Consider the following 25,116-nt stretch of genomic DNA (forward strand, 5'->3'; position numbering starts at 1 on the left):
ATTATGTTTACAACATAAAGATCCCACCATCTTCAAGATAACCCGGAAAAAAGAAAAAATAACAAAAACAGAGAAGGAGAAAAATTCAGTGATTCAATGATTAAAAAATAGATGTCGCAATCGGTACAAGTTGCAATCAGCTCAGTAGAGAGCTACAAAGGTACAAGCTTTTTGCCACTGACACACTTGCCCTCAGTAACTAGTAAGCAAATAGATCATTGGGGAAATTGTCTCTCCAACAAATAGACCCTTTTCATAGATCCTATATGTCAAATAATCTGAAGAAAGGATTCCGCAATGCACCAACACTAAATTTAACCCTTTTCAACTTCCCATCTCTGGACCTGCTTTTGAATCGGAGTTGCCGTCAAGAGACCAAGCCTAAACTCAAATCCAAAGTGCTTTCATTCAGATCTTGTCGTACCACTTGATTATCATCCTGAGAATGAAGTAAATGTTTGAGCCAAAATTAGATGAAAACTTGAAGCTAAGCAAACTCTGGGTGTCAAGAAGGCGATATGGACTTTTCAAACAAGATAATCTTATATGGATGGTAAATAAGAATAGAAATTCATAAGCCAATTCACCTCATTTTCTTCCATGGGTATATCATTTATGTCAGGTTTTTCTTCAGCGCTGTCACTCTTGGAAACTAGTTCTGATTTAGGGTCAGTATCATTCAGTTTAGATTCATCATCAACCTTTTCTAAGGCCTCTTGTTCTTCAGCCTCTTTCTTCTGTTTCTCTAGCAGATCAACCTGCATTGTCAAACAGCCAAAATAATGGACAATAAGCTAACAACACAAATGCAAACTAATACTTGAATGGACCTCATCATCAAAGCATAAATGCATTTTCTGGCATTTTCAAAAAATGAATTTTTCCATGAAGAAGCCAGAGGAAGCAGAGCTCTTTTACAAAGTAGTATTATCACGATGATTAATCATGTGAAACAAAAATTAGTAACAGGTGTCGTTCAAAACAAATCTAAATTAACCTGGTTTCATCAGCTACCCCCCCCCCCCCAAAAAAAAAAAAAAACAAAAACAAAAAAAAACAAAAACACCCAAGGAAAGAAAAAGGAAAAAACCAGCACCCCCAAACAATTTTCTACAGTAACACACACCAATATCTCTTGAATTTTGACCATTTGATTATTAATCACTTAGCTTTTGAAACAAAACTTGGATCCATCACACTAATTTTTGGTAGGAACCAAACCCTTCCACCAGTTTTTGCTAAATTACTTCTGCCGCTAACAGTATACTTGCCAAGGGGTCTTACCCTTAGTCCCCATTGTCTTTCGCCATACCCTTTTTCCACATTTTGATATGTAAGAGCGCATAAATCCAAAAGTTCCAAGTCTCCAAAAGCTCCTTATCAACTGGTTCCACCATAACATAATGGAAATCTATGGTTCCATGCACGAAGATCCATAAGCTTCCGTGAAAAAAAAAAACTACCAAAGAAGCTTCTGCTCTTCCATTTAGCTTTCCAATGAAATTCAAGTATCACACCAGTGTGCTCAAGTTTACACCCTTAAAGAGGTTCCAGACAGCCTCTCATATTTTCCTTTGGTGAATTAAAAAAAATAGTAAAAAAAGCACAGTTTCCAGACCTTGCACTCTCCTATCAAAATTTCATTTCACTGCATCTCTATCAACAACAACTTCAACCCAGTTACTGCTTGGCCCTCAGGTCAAGCAAACCACCAAACAATTAAAAACCACTCTCCTTATGTGCATCAAATACACCAATGTTTAAATAGTGTGCAACAAATAGAACAGAAGAAAAACTGACAAGAATTTTGTCCATGCAACTGTTTCAAAATGAGTGGTAGGACCATCTTCATGCCACCATGTAAGCACCATGTCTTGGAAAGCTAGAAGAATGATGAGCATAGAGCTTGTTTCTAAAGATGCATAGTTTTGTAGCCCTATACATATGATGTAAGACTGGATTACTTCAATCTTATAAAGAAACCCATAGTGTATAAAATTTTAAGGCACGCCGTGTCAGATCCATTGAATCACTTTTGTACGACAGATAATGTCATGCATATTTCTTGACATTCCAATAATGATCTATCACCACTTAAACTTAAACTTAAACTAGGAAGTCAAGTTGCAGGTTCTTGACTTGCTATAACATTAATTCACAAACTGACCAAACAATCAATAGACAGAATTGAACAATAATTTTTGCCACTGCCTTGTGATTTAAAAATCTATAGCATTCCTTTGACAATACCCACAATAATTCTAGGCACACTGGATCATCATTTACAAGCTCAGTTTCTCTTATTCTTAAGGATAAGAGCAATTCAATTCAATAAGGACAAGAAAACTGAATCTAAAAATCTCTCCAAAGAAGGCCTTTTGTTGATTACTTCAAGGAATTCCAATTTCAAAAGCCTTGTTGAACATAGCTTGGAACATGAGGGTGATTGCATTTATAGAGATTATGATGCTGAACTGTATTTTCCAAAAAATGGTATTTGTACAGCTGAATCTACCAGCTCCTTGTCCTTATAACCATTCAAATAAATTAAGAAGTGACAACAATGCACCAACAAGGGCATGGGTACCATACACTTTAAAGTAAAAGAAAATATCCCAAGGTTAGTTGATATATATGCTAGCAACTCAGACAAACCCAAGTTCCAATTGAACCATTGAGTGCATCCACCAATGCCTGACTTGGACCACCAGCACTTCCTCTAGTTTATCCAGTGTTTATCCAGAATCCTAGTTTACCCTTTTGTTTGCACTAAGTGAATGAAAAAAATGGAAAACACACAAGATCAGCATAAACATGATTTTGTTCTCGCATTCATTTCAGCTGAACATTATTCTACTTTCCATGCTGAGTTATTATGAAGCATGAAAGAGAAGTAAAAAGTCAACAGCCAAAATCCAACAGCATTAATGGCTAAAGAACATGGACTTCAGAAGGACTTGGTCACGCAAAACACAACACAGCTGATCAAGCCAACCTTAGTCGCACCCATCTAGAATCTAAACCAAAATCTAACTATACTGATTACCACACAACCAATCATATCAAAACCCATTCAAGTTTTTTTTTTAATTAAATGCATCCTTTAAAGTCTTTATAACTGTGACTACCTGGCGTGTACTTGTCACTATCCAACAATGTAATGCTCCTCACAACTAACTGACTAAGCAAAACATTTTGGGACCAGGAGAATATTACTAGCTGTAAACCCAACAATGGAATGAGAATGGAGTCTATACCCTAGTACATGTCTGAAAAATCTAGAAAACAATGTCACATGGTTAAAGTATCTCAACATCACAATCTACAAATTCTACTAAAGAAGAAATCTTTCACCGCCAAGTCCACATTGTCCTAGGGTGATTGAGAACTATAACTTTGAAATCCTACTAAAGTCGCAATCTTTCTCCCTATCAAGCCCAAACCATCCTCGCATAACTACAAAATCATCATCGGGACGACTTGTTCACTCAAAGATCCTTTAGATTTTCCAAAGTAAACATCAAAACAAGCAAGGAAAAATACAAAACTGCAGAAAAATAAAAACTTTCAAAAAGCCCGACCCACAATTTCATGAAATCCTAACAATCTTACAAAACCCATTATCAATTTACTCCAAAATCTCTACTTCTGACTACCAAAACAAAACCACTGTTCATCCAGAACCCAGATCTAAATCGGCCAATCCAGTTACACACGACCCCAAATAATTTCTAAAATCAAAATCCCAAAAATATAAAAAAAATTAACCCAGTCGAAACCAAACCAAAAGGTGGGAAAAGGTACCGGAATGTATTTGAATTTACGCCTGGGAGGCTCATCGGGGGCGTCGCCGTTGGAGAGATTAGCATTGTTTTTATTATCATCATTGTTGCTGTTACCGTTGTTGTTAGTGGCAGGAGAAGGAGAAGAAGAACCGTTGGATTGAGACAAAGGGGTCCACTTATAAAGCAAGAGACGGGAGCCGTTATTACCGTTAGAAGAGCTTGAATTGTTAGCAGCGGCAGTGCCATTACTAATAGCGTTATGGTGATGAGAATGAGTGTTGTTATGGTTTGATGAAGATGACGGAGGGGTTACGTGGACCCATCTCTTCTTCCACTTCCTAACCGGCCCGCTGAACACCGTGGCCGGCCCGTACCGAGTCGAAGATCTCCCCAGCCGCGCCCCGACTCCTTCCATTATTGCTTTCAAATCGGTGCCGGATCGCGCACCCACTACTCCAAAACTAGGTATTAATCTTTTTCTTTGTATTTTCTTTTCTTGTAGAGTTGATTAAAAGGGGAAAAAAATAAAAAATTTCTTCTCTTTGAAATTGACTTCTTGGCTTCTTGCCTCCCCTCTTCTTTATTTTACTTGAAACGAATATAGGCAGAGGAGAACGGACAGCTGGGTTTTCGGTTTCGGGTTCGGGTTTTCGGGTATGGGTATTTTACTTCAGGGGCACTTTCCAGGATAGAGATGTAAGGTTTATTAATTGGTGATTTTTTGGATTTTTATTTCTTTTTAGAAATAGATGCTGATATGTAAGGTTTTATAAGTGGTTTTAATATAATTGTTGAATTCGACAGGCTCATTAGTTAATTTTAAAAAATTTATAATTTAAATTATATCTTTCATTAAATCAAATGAAATATTAACATGATAAATTAAGTTAATTTGATTTTTTTATATATAATTTAATTGATAAGTTCAAACTTGATTATAAATATATAAAAAAATCATCATATAAAAAAAAGAACATATTTTATAAAACACAATCTACTCGGATCTATAATTTTACTTTTTTTTAAGCTTAGCATTAAATAGATTATGGGAGTGTTTAAGAGAGTGGTAATTATTATTTTTTAAAGTATTTTTTGTTAAAAAATATTAAAAAAATATTTTTTTACTTTTAAAATTTTTTTTTCTCATCAACACATTAAAATAATTTAAAAATATAAAAAAATTAAGTAAAAAAATAAAAAAAAATTGTTCAATCCTTGTTTAGAACACAATGTCAAACGGTGACTATAATAATTATAGTTTTTAAACTCGGTCCGGCCTGGTGAGTCAACTGAAACTCGGCTAACTTATGAGTGGAATCGGGTCAGATTTAAAAAAAATAAGAAAATTAAAAAATCCGGCTAACCCGCCAGGTTGACCCAACAAAACTTAGTCAAAAACTCAGTTGCAACTCATTGACTATTTAATTTTTAAAACTAAAACAATATCATTTTAATTTATAAACAAAATTAAAGTTTTTCTAGTAACTCAAGTCTTGAGTCAGGTCAACCATCAGAACGAGTTTAAAAACTCTGAAAATAACTATAAACTTTGACGATTTGTGAGGCATTTACCTGTAAAAGTTTAGGCCATGGATCACGTGAGTATTGAATTATTTAAATGAGTATTTCTCTGTATAAAATGATGGGATTGCACTTCAACACTCTTTAGATATAAGTTTGATACATCTTCGGATAACACTTGTCTGAGATTGGGGTTGCTAGAAGATGAGAGGTGAAACTAGAAGAAGAGTGCGACCCATGGCTGTTTTTGAGCTCAAAATAATCTATGAAGTTTAATAGTTTTTTTTCATTTAAAATTTTCATTTTTGATATTAAATTACCCATTTTAGTTAACAAAAAATAACAAAATATATGACTATTTTATTAGTTTTTTTATGTGGAAATAATTTTTATATCTCAATATGTTTTTTTAGCCCTCGCAACATCAAATAGTATGGTAGTGATTGACTGATTGATTTTTCACATGAAAATATATCAAAATTTTTTATTTATTTTTAATATTAGTAAATTAAAATGATTAAAAAACTAAAAATATTAAAAATTCACAAAAATATAGTTGTTTCGCAATGCTAAAAAATCTATACATGAGTAGCTAGTATGACTAATACATATCCTAAAATGTTTTAAACCCTAGAATCTATCCATCAAATTTCTTTCTATTAGCCTGTGGTTATTGTTGTTTGATTTCAAACATTTTCTTTATTATTAAAATCCTCATATTTATTTTAAAACACTAAAAAACATTCATTTAATTTATTTTTGATTTTCAATTCTATATATAAAAAAACTAGACCAAATTGAATCAACAAGTATAGTAAAGTTTATAAAAAATAATTTAACTAAAAACTCATTAATATCTATTTGAACTTATTTAATTTTAATAAACTTAAAATTAAATCTAAAAAAATTTAATAAATAAATATAATTCTTTTTTGGGCTCAATTTAATTTGATTCAAATTTTTTTAAAAAAATTATTTTAATTAAAGTTTTTATGGATACAACTCCCGGTGTAAAACGTATGACAAAAAGGGGCTGTAAAAGATAAGAGGCGGGCCGGCAACCTATTCCAAGCAAAGGTCCAATGGGCCTTTTAAGGGAAACAAAGGAAAGAATCGAATAACATCTTTAGGCGGCTGAGATGTTTCTTCCACCACCACCACCACCAAGATCTCTTCGTATAAATAGCAGCCTTCAGCACTAGGGTTTTATCTACACCTTCACAAATTTTCTCTGCTTGAGTCTCTGATACTCTGATCTCCTTCCTATGATCATCTTCTTTTATTTATGTTGTATAGCATAGTACATGAACTGTTTAGGTCTAAGCTAAGCTACATGTACCAAGGGGAGGTGTTAAAAAAATGGCCTTCTCCTTGTTGCCAAAGCGGCTGTAGCTATATCAATCCAACTGGCTGAGAAGCTAACTGGCCGGCTATTGTGTGAGATTGATTTTCTATCTCCGATCGATAGATCTGCTTACCGAGCTTCTCACATTCTTTTAAATTTTCTTCTTGTTTTGTTTATTTTCTGTCTCTTTCTGGGGCATGTGCAGAAAGAAAGAAGAGGAGGGAGAGAAGAGGGAAATGGCATAGGATTTAGCCTTTTTCAGAGACCCTTCTCTTAAAATGATCAATTGTCACTTTCCAGGCTTCCTGCTTCAAATTTCTCAGCAGTGAGCGTCTATCCGTGACTACATTTATTCCTCTCAAGTTTCTCTCTTTCTTCTTTTTACTTTTTCCTCGATCTGGTGGAAACCTTAAACAATAACCATGTTCTATAAGAATAAAAGGTCACTCGATTTGTGATTTGATATGTTCAGGCTTGTCTAGTTAAGCTTTCCCTGGGATCTTGTAAAACTGAAACATTTCCTGGTGGGGGGACAAGAACAGCCCAGATGTGGTGGTTGCTGGTTATCCTTGCTGGGGTTCCAAGGATTAGGTCTTTAAGTAAGAAACAAAGAGGTGGAGGAACATTTTGAAACGGCATGCTAACATTAGTGATGACTGATGAATAAAGTTTTATCTCCCGATCCCGTGATATCCAGCAACTTAAACTATCCAAAGTGGTAACCAAGGAATCTGAAAGCTAAAAATCTCAGAAGATGAACGAGATGTTCATGCTCTGCTCACATGTTAATACCAAAAAAGGTCTTACAGGCACCATCCCTCCAGAAATGGGAAATCTATCTTGTTGCTAAATAAAGGTCGAACACCTTTGAAAATGATTGTTCTCCCTAAATCTTGTTCTTCATATGGACAACAGAACTACTCTATTGGACTCGTACTATTATCATTCAATCCAGTGTTCGAGAGAACAATCTGTTAAAAAAGGATGAAGAATATAGCGAGGCATTTGCCCTTTTCCCATCGTTCAGATGATGATGGCCTTGATTGATTCTAGCCTGTCCAAGGCCAAAGAAGTTTATGAACAAGAAGAAGAGAGAACATAATGGTTTCACAGAGATAAAGAGGCATTCCGAAGACTGCTATAGTTACTCGATGTATATAGCAATTACTGTTTACAAAAACAATATAGTAAGCCATTTGAAGAGCAAGGATGCCCCGCAAGAACATGGATACTCCTAGCCGATCTATTTTGCCTTAGGTCAATGGAAGGCTGTCTTGGTACTTGTATACCTTGGATTGCAACGATAGGCGTCTCTAAAGGAATAGACCTTCATGTACAGACACAGTAAGAAACTCATCAGGGAGACTCTCTATCCTAAGATGGGAATAGAACCGCTTTCCTTGAGATTGTCGAAAAAGTCTCGGACAGTATTCTGTTCTGCTCTAACCCTCTCTGATCCGCCTAAACCCATCTTTCATCGATTAAAGAGATAAATAGTGCGTGCGTTAGATATAAGCACAAGCCTCGCCAACAACATCAGCTCTAACATTAACCTATTGGATTTATGGACCTTTTGTCCCTAAATAATCTAGGATTATAGCACATGAGCTCAGGGCTCTATAAATAGCCTTGATCATATCCCTTAATACAAGGGATTTCTTCTTTTATTTCAAGAACTCCATATTCTTTCTTGTTGCAAGCACTATTTGCTGCAGTCTTCTCAGACTTTTTACCTTCTCAAATATCAGAAGGTCCTAACTCCTTTAAAAGACTCTTTGATGGATTTTCGCATGCAAATAAATGAAAAACAGGTTTTAGTTTCTACAAAATCAAAGTTTGTATAAGATCCGATGTAAAAATTATAAATTATTCAGCTATAGATCTCACTCGCATGCCTCTTACAGGCACCATCCCTCCAGAAATGGGAAATCTATCTTTTCTTGGTTGGCCAAGACTTGGAAACAGCAGTTTTCATGGCTCTATATCCCCATTGAGCTGGCTAAACTGAATCGCTTGAAGTGCATCAGCTTTTCATTCAATGACTTCATAGGGGAGATCATCCCACCATGGTTCGGGTCCTTCACGAACAACTTCACAGGTTCCATCCCACAATCGCAAGGCTATTTAGCAAAGTTAGAGGCTATGGACTTGTCTGCCAATAACTTGAAAGAGTTATGCATGGCCAGCAATCAACTTTCAGGTGTTACACCTCCTAGCATCGTCAACATGTATACTATGGTACAGATCCTAGGACTCAACGATCATTGGCATGAAACAATAAAAGATCCTAGGACTCATGATCAGTTATGGCTTGGAGCATCATTCTTCAAATGAACGACTGGGATACTCTGTATTACCATTAAATTATAAATTATCAGTCGATCACCATCGAAGTCTTGAAATCATAATTGTAATTAAACTAAAACGAATTGCACAGAGACAGAGATAACAAAACTGATTTGCCATTTCTGGATACATGTGGATGTTTGCTTTCTTAGTGTTTGTTTGGGAGTGTGATCTTGAGAATATGATCAAAGTTTTGTTTGGGAAAGTGTTTTTAATTTAAAAATATATTAAAATAATATTTTTTAATTTATTTTTAATATTAATATATCAAAACGATCCAAAAATATATAAAAAAATTAATTCAAAACTAAAAAGGATTTCATAACTTTATAAAAATACAGATCAATAACAAACACCCTTTTTATACTTAATTTTTGGTGCAATATTCATTCATAACAGCAATGATTGCACCTAGCTATATATCTATTTACCAAGACAACGTTCAAATTATGATATAGTAGAAAGCAAAATTAAGGGTTCATTCGTATTCATCCCACCTTCAATCCAATCACCTTCAAACCCAGATTCCTCCCGCCTTAACTCTTACAAATGGGAGGTACTTATTTCCCTATACACAATGCACAAAGCCAAACTTAATTTACTCGTGGCCTTTGCCTTTGGCTAGTTGAAGAGCTGAGCTAGCTAGCTACCAAATCAAAGCAATCCTCTTGAAATTAATTTAACAACGATCATGATGATCACCTATCAATGCCATCGCTTCTGAATGCAGCAGTCAAATGGCTAACTCCCGAACCACCCTTCCTTGCCAAATCATCTTTGCAATGGTAAACTCTCACAGGCAAAGGCTCAAACCCAGCAACTATTTTTGCAGAAATGACCTCATGATCAGATTTTGTTCCCTTTCTTCTACTTGGCACTTCATTTGTTGTCCGCTTGTAGTGACCAAACCACTTTGCCTCCATGTACCCATATCGCCTCCAAGGTGCTACAGACATTCCCACTCCTTTCATTGATTCTCTCATTGCATTGCACATTAATCTCACAATCTGCTTAACCTCCTCAGGCTTCCCAATGTACACGCGTGGAAAAACTTGAAGCAATTTAGTATAATGACCGGTGGGCCGAGCAATTATGAACTCCCCTGCTAAAAAAACTTCAACAAGGTAGCGTTTTCCACTAACATTCACGTCTACGAACTCGTAATCTCCTGCTGGATGCCTCCCGAACTTCTCCCACCTTGATTTGCATAGACCTGGAGCCATTCACAAGAACAGATTAAATAAGAACAATGTGTGATTTCTGACCACAAAAACCCCTGTATTACTGTGAAAATTCTGCAATAATTGCTATACATATATGGGAAGATGTACTAACCAGCATCAAAGCCTCGGTCACGTAAATGCGACATTAATCCACGCTTAAAGTCGAGGTGGGACGACAATGAGGATCTTTCTGATCCTATGATACCACATGCAAGTTCTGTCTCTTTGCGAATCTTTTGTCTGACATCATCATCATCTTCAATGCTATTTAGCAAATTCTCCAACGTATCCTTGGTTTCAGAATAAGAGCAAATATCCAATGACTCATCATGTTGATCAATATTACTGTGTTTTGATTGTGGACGATGATGATCTTTCTGATCTTGATGAGCAAGATTATCATCTTCCTTCTTGTCGTGATCTCCTCCGCCTCTAAATTGATTCCTATACTCTCTCTCAATAAAAGAATTGACAAGATCGGAAAGATCTGCAGAATTGTTGTCAGGAGAGTAGTGCTCGCTCCCACTACTCTCGCAAAGCCTAATAGCCCGAGATGCCTCGTTGAAAGCTGCAGCTACCCTCTTGAACCTCACTGGACCGGTTTTAGCCATTTTTGTCTCACCGCTATATAAATCCAATTACCCTTTGCTTTATATATATATTCTCTTGACCTCCCCTTTTCTTGAGAATGATTGAAGTAGCTAGATGTCTAGAAAACACAGAATCTGGAAAGGGCTTGATGTCTGCAGGTTAACTTTTATCTGAGACTTAAAAGAAGATCAAGATGGTGTAAATTGAGATGAGGAAATGATGTTGTAAATGGCACAAAGATGTCGATACTATGGTGATATATATATAACTGGCAAGAGAAGGTAAAATTAAGTCTGTGGGACTACGACAGTTTCGTCGATGCATGCGGGCTTGATTATGCTAACCTTCGATGAATCTCTCTGCTACTTCGAGTCTAGGTTCATGCCTAACCATTGATTGTTGCATGTATTTTCTCCACATCCAACTTCGTTTACTTAAAAAGGTTAATGCTCAAGAATTAATTATTAAAATGATTTGGCTTTCCAAGGATTAATTACTAAAAGTATGCGGCTTTAATTCCAAGGATATATTTGTACGCATAATTAATTACTATGTATGAGTCCATCAATTAGTGTTAAGTACGTACGTTTTCTATAGATTTGAATTGGATATTGCTACTCACACGGGCAAATTTATTTCTTCCTAATTAATCTTTTAATTAATTAATAAGTTTCTAACTGGGTTTTAGGATTAAGAAGCTTGCATTTTGCATGCGTATAACACTGATATTTTATCCAGTGATGAGTACAAATAACTGTTATTACATGTTCTTGAATGCAAAATACTGATACGCGAGTGTATTTTTAAAATTATATGAAGAATGTATTTAGAATGTATTTAATTTTGATAATTTCGATAAATATGTCGGTTGTGTGTGTTCATGGTGAAGTATTAATTAATGTCTACTGGCTCCCATTTCTGCTTGGCTTCCGTACCGAGATCCATTCATGATTCACCAATAGTATAGTAATGAGGCCATGCTAATGCCATCATGTGGAAGGAGCTGGGATCCATGGCCAGCCAGCAATGTAGCCTAGCCACCATCATCTACACAGTACTGCTTAGACTTGACTAATCAAGGATTAATTGCCCACCTCTTATTATTATGAATGTCAACATTATAACGTAAGTTGTTAAATCTAGGTTTGATTTGACGAATATTCATGATTTAAATGAAATTTTTAATTCAACTAAATAAAATATTAATGGGATAAAATTTGGTTAGCCTAATTAAATTTTTAATAACTTAATTAACATGTTCAAATCCAAATAAAATAATTTAAAAAGAAAAATCAATAATATTTTAATAAATATAATTGATCTAAGTTGACCTGATCAAGTCATTACAAAATAAATGACAAGATAATAATGTTTTTTAAAAAATAAACTCGAGTTAACTTAAATTTATCTGTAAATATAGTTAATTCACTAAACTTTTAGTACCTTGATTAATTTGCTTAAATTTAAATAATTATTTTAAAAAAATAAAACGACAGCGTTTTAATAAAAATAATTAATACAACAACTCTATCATGTTACCGCAAAAAAGATATTATTTAAAAAAATCAATAATTTATTCAAGGTAAGTCGAGTTGAACAGTAAATAATCATTCCCATTCCCAAAATTGAATATGATAAATGTGTTTTTTTTTTTTTAAAAAAAAAAAGAGTAGCTAACTAGCAAGGTGGTGGTGGTGCTGCCTCTCCTCTCCTATCTTTTTGGATGCGGAAAATAGTCGCATGGAGTGTTGGTGAGGACGCCCTGAGAAAAAACTAGCTATCGATGCTTGAGCATGTCCAGGTTCAATGAATCTAATCACTCCACAGAGTTCCTTCCTGTCTACGTTCAATGAACTTAATTATCGGTTTCCCTCGTCTCCCACGTGATGATGGGTACTTGCTACTGCTCAGTAATTAATTTCTAGTCACCCGTTTAAGTTAATTTGCCGGTGGTTTTGTTTTTCATAAAATATCTTATGGATGAAAAATGTTTTATATGTAATAACATTTCTCATGAGAAATTTTATTTAATATTTGACTTCAGAAATATAACATTAAAAAATATTATTATATAAAATTATTATTTTTTCAATGATGATGAAAGTGGATTATTATTGGTGTAATAGTTTATAAAACTTCATGAGTTGGAAATATTTTTTGGTAAATAAACTAGGTTTAAAGATTGACTGTAAAATATTTGATGTTAACTAGTATTTCTGTAAAGTATTTTATGGGAAACAAATACAGGAAAATATTTTCTAAAAACAAACACTTGAAAACTTGAAAAATATTTTTCTATAAAATATTTTACGCAAGACAAACAAACCCTAATTAGCACTGATTTATATGCTCACGCTATGATGAGGAACCAATTAAAAAAAAAAACAAATTGAAGTCTCATAAAATTCTTTGGTGTTATTATTAAACCTGAAAATATAATTGTTTTAAAAAAAATTCCATTAAGATATATTTTTTTACTAACATATCTCTTGTTTATCCTAATAAATACAAGGTTTCCAACTAGAATTATTGTTTATTAATAAAAAAAATTATAATTGCTAAAGTAAATTAATAAAAAATATATATCAGAATAATACGTTCAAAAATTTTAAATGTAATAAAATCATATTTAAATTCTATTAAAAATTTAAGAAAAAAATAAATTAAATGGAGTATGACCCATCATTAGCAAGCCAGACCCACACTCTTAGACTTGTATTTTTCTCTTTTTATATAGGGTGGATGATCATCCATCCCTTCTTTTTTTGAAAAAAAAAAATGTTCATCACATAAAAGAAAATAGTGCATGCCCCACATTAAAATGATTCCTTATCTCCCATGTGATGATGAGTACTTGCTACTGTTTGGTAATTAGAGCCTGTTTGTCTTTGCGGACGTGTTTGTGTTTTTTTTTTACACAATGATACAATTGCTTGGTAATTGATAAAATATTATTTACTATTTATGAGACCCATCATAATTTGCATTTAAAACACAGTGCCACTAAAAAAAGCTCGAAGTTGTTTCTCCACACAGTGAAGAGTGAATTGCTAGAGAAGGATGTCTATTGCTGGAGACGAGGTCGTGAGGTGATGATATCTTGGCTAGTTGGGTTACCAAGATTTGTTGTGAGGTAAAACAAAAATTCCCCAAATGATTGTTGCTAGAGTTCCGAAGGAAAGCAAAGATCCCTCTCCTCTGTCTTGCCTTTTCTTTTTCTTTTTTTCTATTTCTCTAGCTTCCGCTTTCATCCTTTTCTTTTTAGAGGCCTAAACCTCGAAAGAAATTTCATCCTTATCTTCTTGAGATGGTGATCATGTATGAAGATAATTACTGTTTTAAATTTGCTCCGTGTTTGTTGGGATGAGAACACCAACAGTTCTGTCATTATTGGACTATTGGTGATGGGTTTCTTTAATGCTAAGGGTGTACCGTGGGGGCAAAGGGAGTTGAACCAACTGTGGGATTTGATGTAATAGTAGTAGAATATTTAAATTAAAAATCATCAATATTAATATATATATATATATTTTTTAATTATTTTATAAATCTCAATTTGAAAAGTATTCTTAACCAAACACATTAAACAATTTTTTGTTCAACTTCAATTTCAACAACAATTTAACCAAACATATATAAATATCAAATCAACCTCGACCAAAAATACTTTTTATAAAATAACTTTTTTAAAACCACAATCACAAAAGTTACCACTATACCAAAAACATTTATTTCGAGTCAATCATTTAAGTTAATTTTATGGTGGTTTTGTTTTTCATAAAATATCTTGTGGATGATAAATGTTTTATATGTAATAACATTTCTCTTAAGATATTTTACATATAAATTTTATTTAATATTTGACTTGAGAAATATAACATTATAAAATATTGTTATGTAAAATATTTTTTCAATGGTGGTTAAAAAAATGATAAAATAGTAATGGTCGTGATGATAATAAAGTGATGATAATGGTCGGGAGATGATTGAAGTGATGGTGAGTTGAGAATGGTAGTTGAAATAATTTGATAATATTGCAAGTAAATTACTATTCATGTAATATTTTATGAAACTTCATGATCTGAAAATATTTTTTAGTAAATGAACTAGGTTTAAAGGTTAACTGTAAAATATTTTACGTTAACCAGTTTTTTTATAAAGTATTTTACGGAAAACAAATATTTTACGCAAAACAAACAAGCCCTAAGTAGCACTGATTTATATGCTTACACCACATTACGGGGGACAGAAAAAAATTATAAAAAATTTAAGGTATCAGAAAATTCTTTGGTATTATTATTAAACTTGAAAATATAATTGTTTTAAAATTTTTTCCATTAAGATATATGTTTTTTTATTAACATATCTTTTGTTTATCCTAATGAATACAAGGTTTCCAACTAAAATCGTTATTTATTAACAAATTTTTTTTATAATTTTTAAAATAAATTAATAAAAAATATCAAATAATATATTTAAAAATCTTAAATGTGATAAGATTATATTCAAATTCTATTAAAAATCTTAAAAAAAATAATAATTTAAATTGAGCATGACCCATCATTAGGCTAGGCCCACAGCCCGTATATTTCTCTTTTTATACAGGGTGGATTATCATCCATCCTTTTTTTTTTTTTTTAAAAAAAAGAAGACATGTCCATCACATAAAAGACATGTAATTTTCTTTCATCTAATACTATTTAATACAAAGCTGAATTAATTAGTTTACTATCCATCATAATTATAATAATAACCTCTTAAATTATTGGTTTGATTGTTAAAATGTATGTTTCTCATGTTTAAATCCTGGAGTCATTTAATATTTAGATAAAAAAATAAATTAAATTTTATTCAAAAACATATTTATTTTATATTTATGTTCATAAATCTCCAATAAAAACAAACCTAAAAGATACCTGTTTTATTTCAAGATTAAAAAAAAATCTCAAATAATCTTTCATCTAATTTCAAGGTTTTTCATTCATATATTCATCGGATTAATTTTTTTCCCAAAAAAACATTTTATCACAAATCATGGTTTGAAAAAATTTAATAGTTTATGAATAAAATTAATATAAAAATAATTAATTTACAAAATTGATAATAATTTGAAGCATTGCTCTAGAAAACAAAACAAAAGGAAGGGAAGGAGCGGGATCTCTTCCTTTCTCTCTCTCAGTTTTTTTTTTTTTTCCAGGTTCCGCCGCTGCCCCTTCCGCCTTGGCCCTTCGTGCCTATAAAAACCCTTTGTCTCGAAATGCAGAAAAGAGAATCTTCCTCCCCTCCCCTCCCCTCCCCTTACCCTCTTCCTCCCCTGCCCTGCCCTGCTCGCCTGGCTATTAATTAATTTACTTAGCAGCTGTCATCAGAAACAGCATCCTCCTCCTTTTGCTTTTAACCACCTAAAGGTTTTTTTTATATATATATATAAATGCTTGATTTATTTATTTATTCTGAATTATTATTAGGATTAATTAATGGGATTGGATTGTATCTTATTGTTATTTTTGAGAATTAAAAACAATCTTTGCTTTTTTATTTTTGGGCTGCTGAATCTGCAGGCACTCGATCTGATAACAGGGATTTCGCTCAATCTTCTTCAAGTAGAAGGGTTTTGGCGAGAATGGCTGAAGGAGGAATATCGAGTTTCTGGGGTCCTGTAACGTCCACGACAGAGTGTTGTGAGAAGAATTATGCCTATTCTTCATATATTGCTGAGTTTCACAACACCATTTCTAACATTCCATGCATTGTTTTGGCACTCGTGGGTCTCATAAATGCGCAGAGGCAACGGTTTGAGAAGAGATTTAGTGTTCTTCACATATCTAACATGATTCTTGCTATTGGCAGCATGATTTTCCACGCCACTTTGCAACGTGTGTAAGTATCACTCCCCATCTCTTATTCAACAATTTTAAATCTTTTTCATGCTTCTTGTTGGTATAACATCTGACAGCTTAAAAAAATGAAAATCTCAAAACAATGCAATGCATAAAGTTGTGGAATTTATTCGGGATTTCCCAGCTAAAAAAAACTCGATTCAATTTCTTTTTATTTTCTGTTGGGTTTTATATTGAAAATGCAGAATTTATAGCAGTACTCCATTACTACCTTTTCTTGTCCTCGTCGGTGTATAGTCACAGGATGCAAGTTGAACCGTTGCTTGCCTTTTGTTTGGTTAAGGCTCCTTCCTTTTTTGTATACATGCATGAGCTAAAAAGGATGTGAGCATTGGTGTTTTGTATACATCAGTAGGGTTACTGTAGGATAGGTTGTGGAGAAAGCATTTAAATGGTGAGACAGAGAGAACTCATTACGAGCTGAGCTTGTGGAGCCATGGTGGCTGTGAACTTGTGTGTGACTTACCATGTGAGAAATGTTTGTGTTGTATTACAGTGCAAGCTTCTTATTTGCACTGTGAAGGCGAGTAAATTCAAAATTGCATTTTTTTGCTTGTTTGAGCCGTGAATAGAGAAGACATTTTTTTACCGAAAGTTTATTTAGGTTGTATGCTTGTGTTATTTTCTATATCCAGGAGTCAACTCCTATTCTCCCCTCCCTCTTAAAGGATTAAATGATGTTTGATTGAGTGATGCCAAAATTCCGTTGTAACAGTTGAGGGAATATTTTGGAATGTGAAGAAATTTAGGACAGTCCCTTTTTACATGAGTTATATGCATGAATAGAGTGACGGAGTCTGATTAGAAATTTTCTTCAGGGTGGGAAAGAGAATAGGGTGGAAGTATCTGTTTTTGCTCCAGCCTCCAAGTGTTCATGAAAACATTCGGCGGTCGTCCAGCTATAAACAGATAGCTTTCTTGACAGCAGACATGTCTGGTTAAAAGAGCTATGCATCATATGCTCGTTGGAATACAATCTACTAACACTTAGAAATGACACCCCTCAATCAACAACCTCTCTATCTTTCTAGACTTTTTATGCTTATCTATAAAGAGTGAGGATTCTGAACTTCTATGAATGTTTTTTATTGTTGAGATTCATGCTTGAAGATGATGGTTGACATTCATTCCCAGGCAACAGCAGAGTGATGAAACCCCTATGGTATGGGAGATGCTCCTGTATATGTACATCCTCTACTCACCAGATTGGCACTATCGCAGTACAATGCCCATCTTCCTCTTTCTGTATGGTGCTGTTTTTGCTGCAGTCCATTCAGTGGTACGTTTGGGAATTGGTTTCAAGGTGCATTATGCGATCCTCTGCCTCCTCTGCATCCCTCGAATGTACAAGTATTACATCTACACGCAGGATGCCTCTGCTAAGCGGCTTGCAAAGATGTACGTGGCCACCCTTCTCATCGGTACTTTGTGCTGGCTGTTCGACTGTATTTTCTGCAAGGAGATATCAAGTTGGCCCATCAACCCACAGGGTCATGCATTGTGGCATGTATTTATGGGTTTCAATTCATACCTTGCAAACACGTTCTTGATGTTCTGCCGTGCTCAGCAACGAGGATGGTCCCCCAAAGTGTTCCATTTCATGGGTGTTCTTCCATATGTGAAGATTGAGAAACCGAAAGCTCAATGAAAGAAGTGAAAAGATGGAATTATAGTTTTGGCAGACAAGAATTCAAAGAACATTCTTTCTTTTTTTGTTCAACTAAACGGATGTTATGGATAAAAAGCAAACGTCAAAATCTTCTCGTTTAAGTAGAATATGTACCATATTTATATGCTTTGCTGCTCGAAGTTTCAGATTATACATGGTTTTGACAGCTTCTTTTTTATGTCGTAGAAACCTACCATCAATGTTATTAAAAATATATTTTTAATATGATACGGAAAAAGAAACTTTTTTATTTATAGTTTAAATACCTTAAAATACATAATTCAAATAAAAATTTATATATAATTTAAGTATTTTAAAATACATGGTTTAAATAAAAATTCATAAATAATTTAAGTAACTTAAAAATATAATATAATTATTCATGTTGATAAATTTTTATTAACTAACAATTAACAAACTCAAAATAAACTATTTGCTGGCACGTTATATAAACTAAAACTAGTTTTATTGTCGTCATCTTCCTTAAAATTCATCAATATCATTATCATTAAAAGAATTATTAGGGTCATTATAAGTATTAACACCAATATTATGAATATTAATACTATTATTAGTATGAATATCAATATTTTTAATTTTATTTAACTCAAACCTCGAGTTATCATCTAAATTGTTATCAATTTAACTCTCTAAATCATCTTTAATATTACAATTTTTTATTTTAGTATCATTAAATTTTTTTTTCGTTAATGACACCAAACAAATCAAAGTTTGATAATACCGATTGAGTTTAGCATTAATAAGAAGGCAGGCATGCAAATTATTTCTACATTTTTAGATAATGCATTTTAAGTTATTGCTGTGAATTTTTACAATTTAAATAATACATTTTTCTTTTCTAATGCTGTGAATATATTTTTTGAAATTATAGTTAATTGTTTATAGTTATTATAATCACAGAAAAATTAACAAAATTGCAAAGAGATCAACCAATCTTTAATGGTGCGTTAAATGAATTTACTTATGAATCCTGTAATTACTTACTCATTACAAATTGAATAATAATTAGTTTATATTTTAAAATTAATAATTTATCTTTTAAGTTATAATGATATTATAATATCCATAATGATCAAAATTACAGGATAGTCAAATCATTGAGTGATAAAATAAATTATTAAGATATAATAAATAAAAATTTATATCATGTGACTTGAAGTTAATTGTTATTTGAAACGCAGACCCAGCACTAGATCAACTGGGTTTAGCATTAATCAGGAGGTGGGCCTGGAAACTATTTTTATTGGGCTGATTTATCAAATTAAACGGTACCGTATTACCCATCACAAGAAGAGACAACTCCACACACGGCACACGGCTTTGCCTGTGTTAAATAGATCTTGTTTTCTGTTTGGGCCTTTAGTCCATTGTTGTATTGTACTAAAAGAAAACCTACGGCCCATTATACTTTTCATTGAAGCAAAAGTTTTTTTTTTTTTAATTATAAAATCAATATCCTCGAATCCGTTTATACATTAATCAAGATTAAGTTTTCTCGAATGATCTTTTATAGGATTCCTTTCATATCTACAATAATGCATCCGAAATAATTTAATAAAAGACAAGCAAATTAACCCAAATATCAGTAAATACCAACATGAAATTAAACCAACCAAATGTTTTTTTTTAAATGAATTATGTTGGTAGAAGATTTTTTAAAAAAACTGTTTTTTGTTTCGGTTTTAATTTCAAATCTTAAAAATTAAAAAATTAAATCGAGTTAAACCAAAAAATATCACTACAAACTAAAGGCATGTTAAATCAAAATTAGTAAGAAATAATCTAGTTAAAAGACAAATCGATTTGATTATTTTATTAGGTTACGTTAAAAAAAACCAGTTTGATTAGATTATTCATTAAAAACCAGATCATCTAAACAATGTTGATCCCAAATTTAATAAATTAACGAAGTGTGAATCTTAAAATTTGAATATAAAAAAGAAGAGTGGACATATCTAAATAAAAAAATAAAAAAATGAGGACAACTTATTGTTGAAGCAAAAGATGGTAACTTATTAGACGACAGAAACATCTATCATCAACCCAGAAAAGCACCATCAATTATTGATCCAAAACTTTACTTTTGCGTAATGATGAACGGAGACCCACGAGGGGGAATAGGAGGCGGCTATGACGTGAGGAGCTTCTGTTGATGCACAGAAAGAAATGGGTCCATAATAACAAGGATGGTCAGCTCAGCAGGATTGGCATTGACGAAGAGAAAAGGCAGGCAGGCAGGCATGCATGCACGCGGGAGGAGGAGGAGGCCAATGAAGACTCCACAGTCTCTGCTCATCCTCCACCGTATACTCATCTTCCTGCCATTTCTTGTCAAAGAACGAGGAGGAGACTGGCCGGAGGGAATCTCTCCAACTGTATCGTCACGCAAGGCCATTCATCAATCCGTAGGGATGAGATTCTCTCACAGTAATCCTATAGCGCAGATCCCAAAACTAGCAGTCCTATTTGCCTTATAATATAAGCAATTTCAAGCAGTCTTTCTTCCACACACACACACACACACACACACATATATATATATATAACTCGGCTACTGGGTTTACCCGTTGATCCCATCATCTGCGGGAGATCTAGATCAATGATTTTTATTTTATTTCTAATTTTTATTTAAAAACTCATCTAAAACAATGTTAATTCATTTGAAAAAAATAAAATAAACCGAGATTAATTTGTCAATCCAAGGTCCTGTTTGATGGTACGGTAATTTCTGCTTTTAGGTGTTTTTTAAAGTTTGTTTGCTTTTAAAAAGAATCAAATCAATATGTTCTAGTTTTTTTCAATTAAAAATAAATAAAAATCTATAAAATCACCCTAATATAATTTCAAGCAAAAAACAAAAGCACTCTACACTAGAATCTCATCAACCCACTAAATTATGAACCTTGTCAGATCTTAGAGGGCGTGTGAGAGTATAGTTGTAGTTGTTAAATATTAATTTGAAATCAAAATAAAATAAAATCTAAATTTTTTTGAGAGCATAAAAACAAAGATGGTAACTATATTTTCGTCTCATATACCTCCTCAGGGCGCAGACCCGTCACATTACACGTCTCAGCTGCCTGATCAATAATTCTTGATGTACGTCCATACCTTACTGCCCCACCATTTTTCTTGCGTAGGAAACAATTTTGTACGCCAACCACCCAACTCTTCCATGTGCTGCCACCTCCCTTCTCTCTCCGTTCCCCACTTCCGAGCAATAATTTATTCCTGAATCTAGCTACTCATGCCCTGCCGTTTCTGATCTTTACTTGTATATAATCCCTGCCTATTTATTTAATTCAAAGAATTTAGACCATTGTCTTCCCGTTCTTATATTTATAATACTATTCCATGGTCAAACTTGTGCTCAAACCCCTTTTGTCTCCTTTCAATCTCTTGAAAAAACATACAAGACTTCTTCTTTTAGGTTGTGCATTGATTCCCATTTTCAGTTCATCGAGATCTTGTGCATCCATTTTTAAGATTTATTTATTACTAAACATTATATATGTTAAAGTATATAATTCGGATCGGGTTTGAATCGAGTTTAATAATATCTATACTTTATTGATTATTTGCCGAACAACAATTTTGTATATCTATATTTAACTCAAAATATTATTTATTAATTTTTTTAAGAAAAAGAACCATTTGTTCCGGTGAATATCTATCAAATTCAAATTAAATTATTATTTCTAACTATAATTTATGATAATAATTCTTGTGTTGCCCCTTTAATTGCTTGTATATGAACTTTACCTTCACGAGGCCGCTTCAGCTCACATGCATCTCTTGCACACATCTAATTGGTGATTTTTCACACTTTCTTTTTAATTGGAATAAAGTCTTCACGATCTTGAAAGATTCAGAAGGTATAATTCATCCAATGAAAAAATAAAAGGGAAGATTGAAAAGTGGAAACACAGCTCGGTGCTATGCAAATGGTCTAGCTAGAAAGTAGTTCATCATGTTAAGATGAAAAGTATTTCCTTTTCCACATAAAGAATGTATTAAGAAATGAGGAACATCACTTATATAATATGGGTTTGGTATATATTGTGTTGCAATGTGTTTTTTAATAGTTTTTTACGCTTAAAAATATATTAAAAAAGTTTAATTTTTTTTAAAATTAGCACATGCATCAAAACCATAAAAAAAAAAATTTAATATTTTTTTTCAAGCTAAATAGATTTTTAAAATATACTCAACAACAATTTTAAATGTAAAAACAAACTGCATCAAAGGTTAAACACAAATTAATTCAACAGGTCTTGTATCCCAAATCTTTCCTAGACCTTACATGTCCATTAATACATGTAAGTGGATCTATCCAACAATCCCCTGCATAAGATCAACTGTCCAGACAGGACTCAGTGGCAGTACAATTAATGCAATAGCCTCCTTTCTTTTCTTTTTTTTCTCGAGCTCACACAAATCAAACATCTCTCTCTGTTCATGGCCAAATCACACGCTCTCTTCCTGCTGCTGCTACTGCTTCTTGTCGATGCTTGTCGTCCCTCACATCAACAAGACCAAAACAAGATGAGCAGCAATGATCTTGCAGCTCTAGCAGCCGTAAAAGACAGCTTGACGGACATTCCAGGCTCAAACTTCTTCTCTACCTGGGACTTCACTTCGCCAGATCCCTGCTCAGCCTTCTCTGGCATTACTTGCTCTCTCAACCGAGTCACCATTCTCACACTCGGCACTGGTGTCTCTAGCTCACGTGGACTGGCTGGCTTCCTCTCCCCTTCAGTCTCCAACCTCACCGAATTAACCCAGCTCGTCCTCTACCCCGGCCTCGTCACTGGCCCTATCCCTCCTCAACTGGGTCTGCTCAGCAACCTCCGAGTTCTCTCCTTAACCAACAATCGCTTAAAAGGCCCCATACCCAGTTCACTATCCTCGCTCCCCAACTTGCACACTCTCGATCTGAGTTACAACCAGCTCACCGGGACAGTCCCGCCGGGTCTCTTCACTGGGTTGTCCCAGTTGAAAGTCATGATTCTGGCTTCAAACCAATTATCCGGCGAGTTGCCAAGAATCGTGTCAGCAGAGATCCTGCATTTAGATTTGAAAGACAACAGTTTAACAGGGACATTGCCGTTAAGGCTGCCGTCAACGATCCGTTACTTGTCAGCATCGAAGAACATGATGTGGGGCCCACTCAACGGGCTACAATCGTTGTCGGAGTTAGGGTTTCTTGACTTAAGCATGAACCAATTCAGTGGGCCCATACCTTCCTCTCTCTTGAGGCCCCCCCTCTCTTCATTGTTTTTGCAACGGAACAATTTATCAGGTGGGGTCCCAACATCATTACCATCATCATCTTTAATGTACGGCGAGGGGTCAATCGTGGACTTGAGCCACAATCTCCTGACAGGTGAATTATCACCCGTTCTGGCCTCGGTGGAGACGTTGTTCTTGAATAACAACCGTCTGACGGGGAGGGTCCCGGCGGAGTACGTGAAGAATGTGTACGGAGGCAGCACAAAGACATTGTACTTGCAACATAATTATATAACAGGGTTTCCGTTGGAAGCAGGGTTGGGATTGCCAGATACAGTGTCGTTATGCTTAACGTATAATTGCATGGTTCCATCAGTAGGGTTCAAGGGATGCCCCGCCGCCAGTGATGGCGAGCAGCTATCAAGGCCAGAGTCGCAATGTGTGGTGTTCAACCATGGAAGATCTATACCTTAACATTGATTGATGAGTGATCATAACATGTAACATTCACAATTTTTAGGAGTAGCCATCAATACTGGATCGGGGAGAGATATACATAAGAAGAATAGAGAAATAGGAGAGAAGTTTTAAAATAATCATGTCTAAATGAGGGTTCCAATATAATTTTTTTCTTCTTCTTATATCTATAATCCTCTTTAAAGTGATCTCATTAAATAAATGTTGATAATTATTTATTGAGTATTTTAAAATTTCTTCAAGATAACATCCAAATTCCAACAATTATTGATCAATTTTATATGACTGATTAAGGATCAAGGTCATACATGCATGGCAAGAGAAATATACAAATTAAGTGCATAGTTTCTTATAAGTTATTCACACTACAGCAATAAATTAAAGACAACAGTCATCTCCAATTCCAATTGGGCAAGGTGTATTAATTCTTTGCTACTGTTATATATATAAAAGAAACTTTTTGGTTTCAAGGTTTTTATGCTAAGAAACTAATCTTTACTGAATAAAACCGGTTCAGTTTGAACCGGTTTTCAATTTGATTTGGGTCATATTCTTAAAAAATAACATCTCCCAGTTCGGTTGGATTTTTTTAACCCAAACCAAACCACACTGTGAACACCTCTAATAATTGTAGTTTGACCATCATAAAAATTTCCACGACTTGACTTGATTTAATTAATCTAGCATGTATAGTTAAATTCTAGTTTTATAGCCCTTACTACGCTACAAGCTGAATTAAAAAGAAAAAATAACCTAGAAAAAAAATTTAGATCCTAAGAAACTATTTGACATTATTATTAACTCGATCTAGCAGGTTAACCTTGAATTCTCCCGAAAAATGATTCAACCTTAAGAAAAAAAAATTGAAAGATGGATTTTTTTAAAAAATAAAACTACTTGACTTTGTTATTAAATTGGACCTAATAGGTCGACCTTAAAATCTTCCAACCCGATTCCTTACTTAGCCCGAGTTTAAAATTAACTAGCATTGGATTTGACTTTCCAT

At 33.8% G+C, this 25,116-nt stretch overlaps 4 protein-coding genes and 1 non-coding gene across 5 annotated transcripts; 3 read left to right on the forward strand and 2 right to left on the reverse strand.

Moving 5' to 3' along the window:
• Positions 1–72: 72 nt before the first annotated feature.
• Positions 73–4,371, reverse strand: LOC133703433 (uncharacterized). The gene is made up of 3 exons (XM_062127931.1): positions 3,805–4,371; positions 588–758; positions 73–439 (listed from the first exon to the last, which is right to left on the reverse strand). The coding sequence occupies exons 1-3, from the start codon at positions 4,198–4,200 to the stop codon at positions 368–370; spliced, it is 639 nt and encodes a 212-aa protein (XP_061983915.1). The 5' UTR covers positions 4,201–4,371; the 3' UTR covers positions 73–367.
• A 2,318-nt stretch (positions 4,372–6,689) lies between these two features.
• LOC133704003 (small nucleolar RNA snoR109) lies at positions 6,690–6,800 on the forward strand. Its single transcript, XR_009843971.1, has one exon. It is a non-coding gene; the product is annotated as a small nucleolar RNA snoR109 (small nucleolar RNA).
• Positions 6,801–9,297: 2,497 nt separating this feature from the next.
• On the reverse strand, positions 9,298–11,027 carry LOC133702499 (uncharacterized). Its single transcript, XM_062126796.1, has 2 exons — positions 10,333–11,027; positions 9,298–10,210 (listed from the first exon to the last, which is right to left on the reverse strand). Exons 1-2 carry the CDS (start codon positions 10,829–10,831, stop codon positions 9,696–9,698), a joined length of 1,014 nt encoding a protein of 337 aa, XP_061982780.1. The 5' UTR covers positions 10,832–11,027; the 3' UTR covers positions 9,298–9,695.
• Positions 11,028–15,968: 4,941 nt separating this feature from the next.
• On the forward strand, positions 15,969–18,558 carry LOC133703157 (alkaline ceramidase-like). The gene is made up of 3 exons (XM_062127600.1): positions 15,969–16,219; positions 16,373–16,691; positions 17,846–18,558. Exons 2-3 carry the CDS (start codon positions 16,435–16,437, stop codon positions 18,357–18,359), a joined length of 771 nt encoding a protein of 256 aa, XP_061983584.1. The 5' UTR covers positions 15,969–16,219; positions 16,373–16,434; the 3' UTR covers positions 18,360–18,558.
• A 4,101-nt stretch (positions 18,559–22,659) lies between these two features.
• Positions 22,660–24,335, forward strand: LOC133703330 (putative leucine-rich repeat receptor-like serine/threonine-protein kinase At2g24130). The gene has a single exon (XM_062127797.1). The coding sequence runs from the start codon at positions 22,860–22,862 to the stop codon at positions 24,105–24,107; it is 1,248 nt and encodes a 415-aa protein (XP_061983781.1). The 5' UTR covers positions 22,660–22,859; the 3' UTR covers positions 24,108–24,335.
• The last annotated feature ends 781 nt before the right edge of the window (positions 24,336–25,116 follow it).

Source organism: Populus nigra, chromosome 9 (assembly GCF_951802175.1).
Source record: "Populus nigra chromosome 9, ddPopNigr1.1, whole genome shotgun sequence".
NCBI lineage: Eukaryota > Viridiplantae > Streptophyta > Magnoliopsida > Malpighiales > Salicaceae > Populus > Populus nigra.

What these genes read in the sequence shown, in the direction of transcription:
- LOC133703433 (XM_062127931.1), bottom strand. Translation starts at nt 4,200, where the DNA reads ATGGAAGGAGTCGGGGCGCGGCTGGGGAGATCTTCGACTCGGTACGGG. An exon ending in GTAAATTCAAATACATTCCG is followed by an intron (nt 759 to 3,804) that starts GTACCTTTTCCC and finishes TTGACAATGCAG; the next exon opens with GTTGATCTGCTAGAGAAACA. An exon ending in TACCCATGGAAGAAAATGAG is followed by an intron (nt 440 to 587) that starts GTGAATTGGCTT and finishes CTTCATTCTCAG; the next exon opens with GATGATAATCAAGTGGTACG.
- LOC133702499 (XM_062126796.1), bottom strand. Translation starts at nt 10,831, where the DNA reads ATGGCTAAAACCGGTCCAGTGAGGTTCAAGAGGGTAGCTGCAGCTTTC. An exon ending in TGACCGAGGCTTTGATGCTG is followed by an intron (nt 10,211 to 10,332) that starts GTTAGTACATCT and finishes GAATGGCTCCAG; the next exon opens with GTCTATGCAAATCAAGGTGG.
- LOC133703157 (XM_062127600.1), top strand. Translation starts at nt 16,435, where the DNA reads ATGGCTGAAGGAGGAATATCGAGTTTCTGGGGTCCTGTAACGTCCACG. An exon ending in CACGCCACTTTGCAACGTGT is followed by an intron (nt 16,692 to 17,845) that starts GTAAGTATCACT and finishes ATTCATTCCCAG; the next exon opens with GCAACAGCAGAGTGATGAAA.
- LOC133703330 (XM_062127797.1), top strand. Translation starts at nt 22,860, where the DNA reads ATGGCCAAATCACACGCTCTCTTCCTGCTGCTGCTACTGCTTCTTGTC.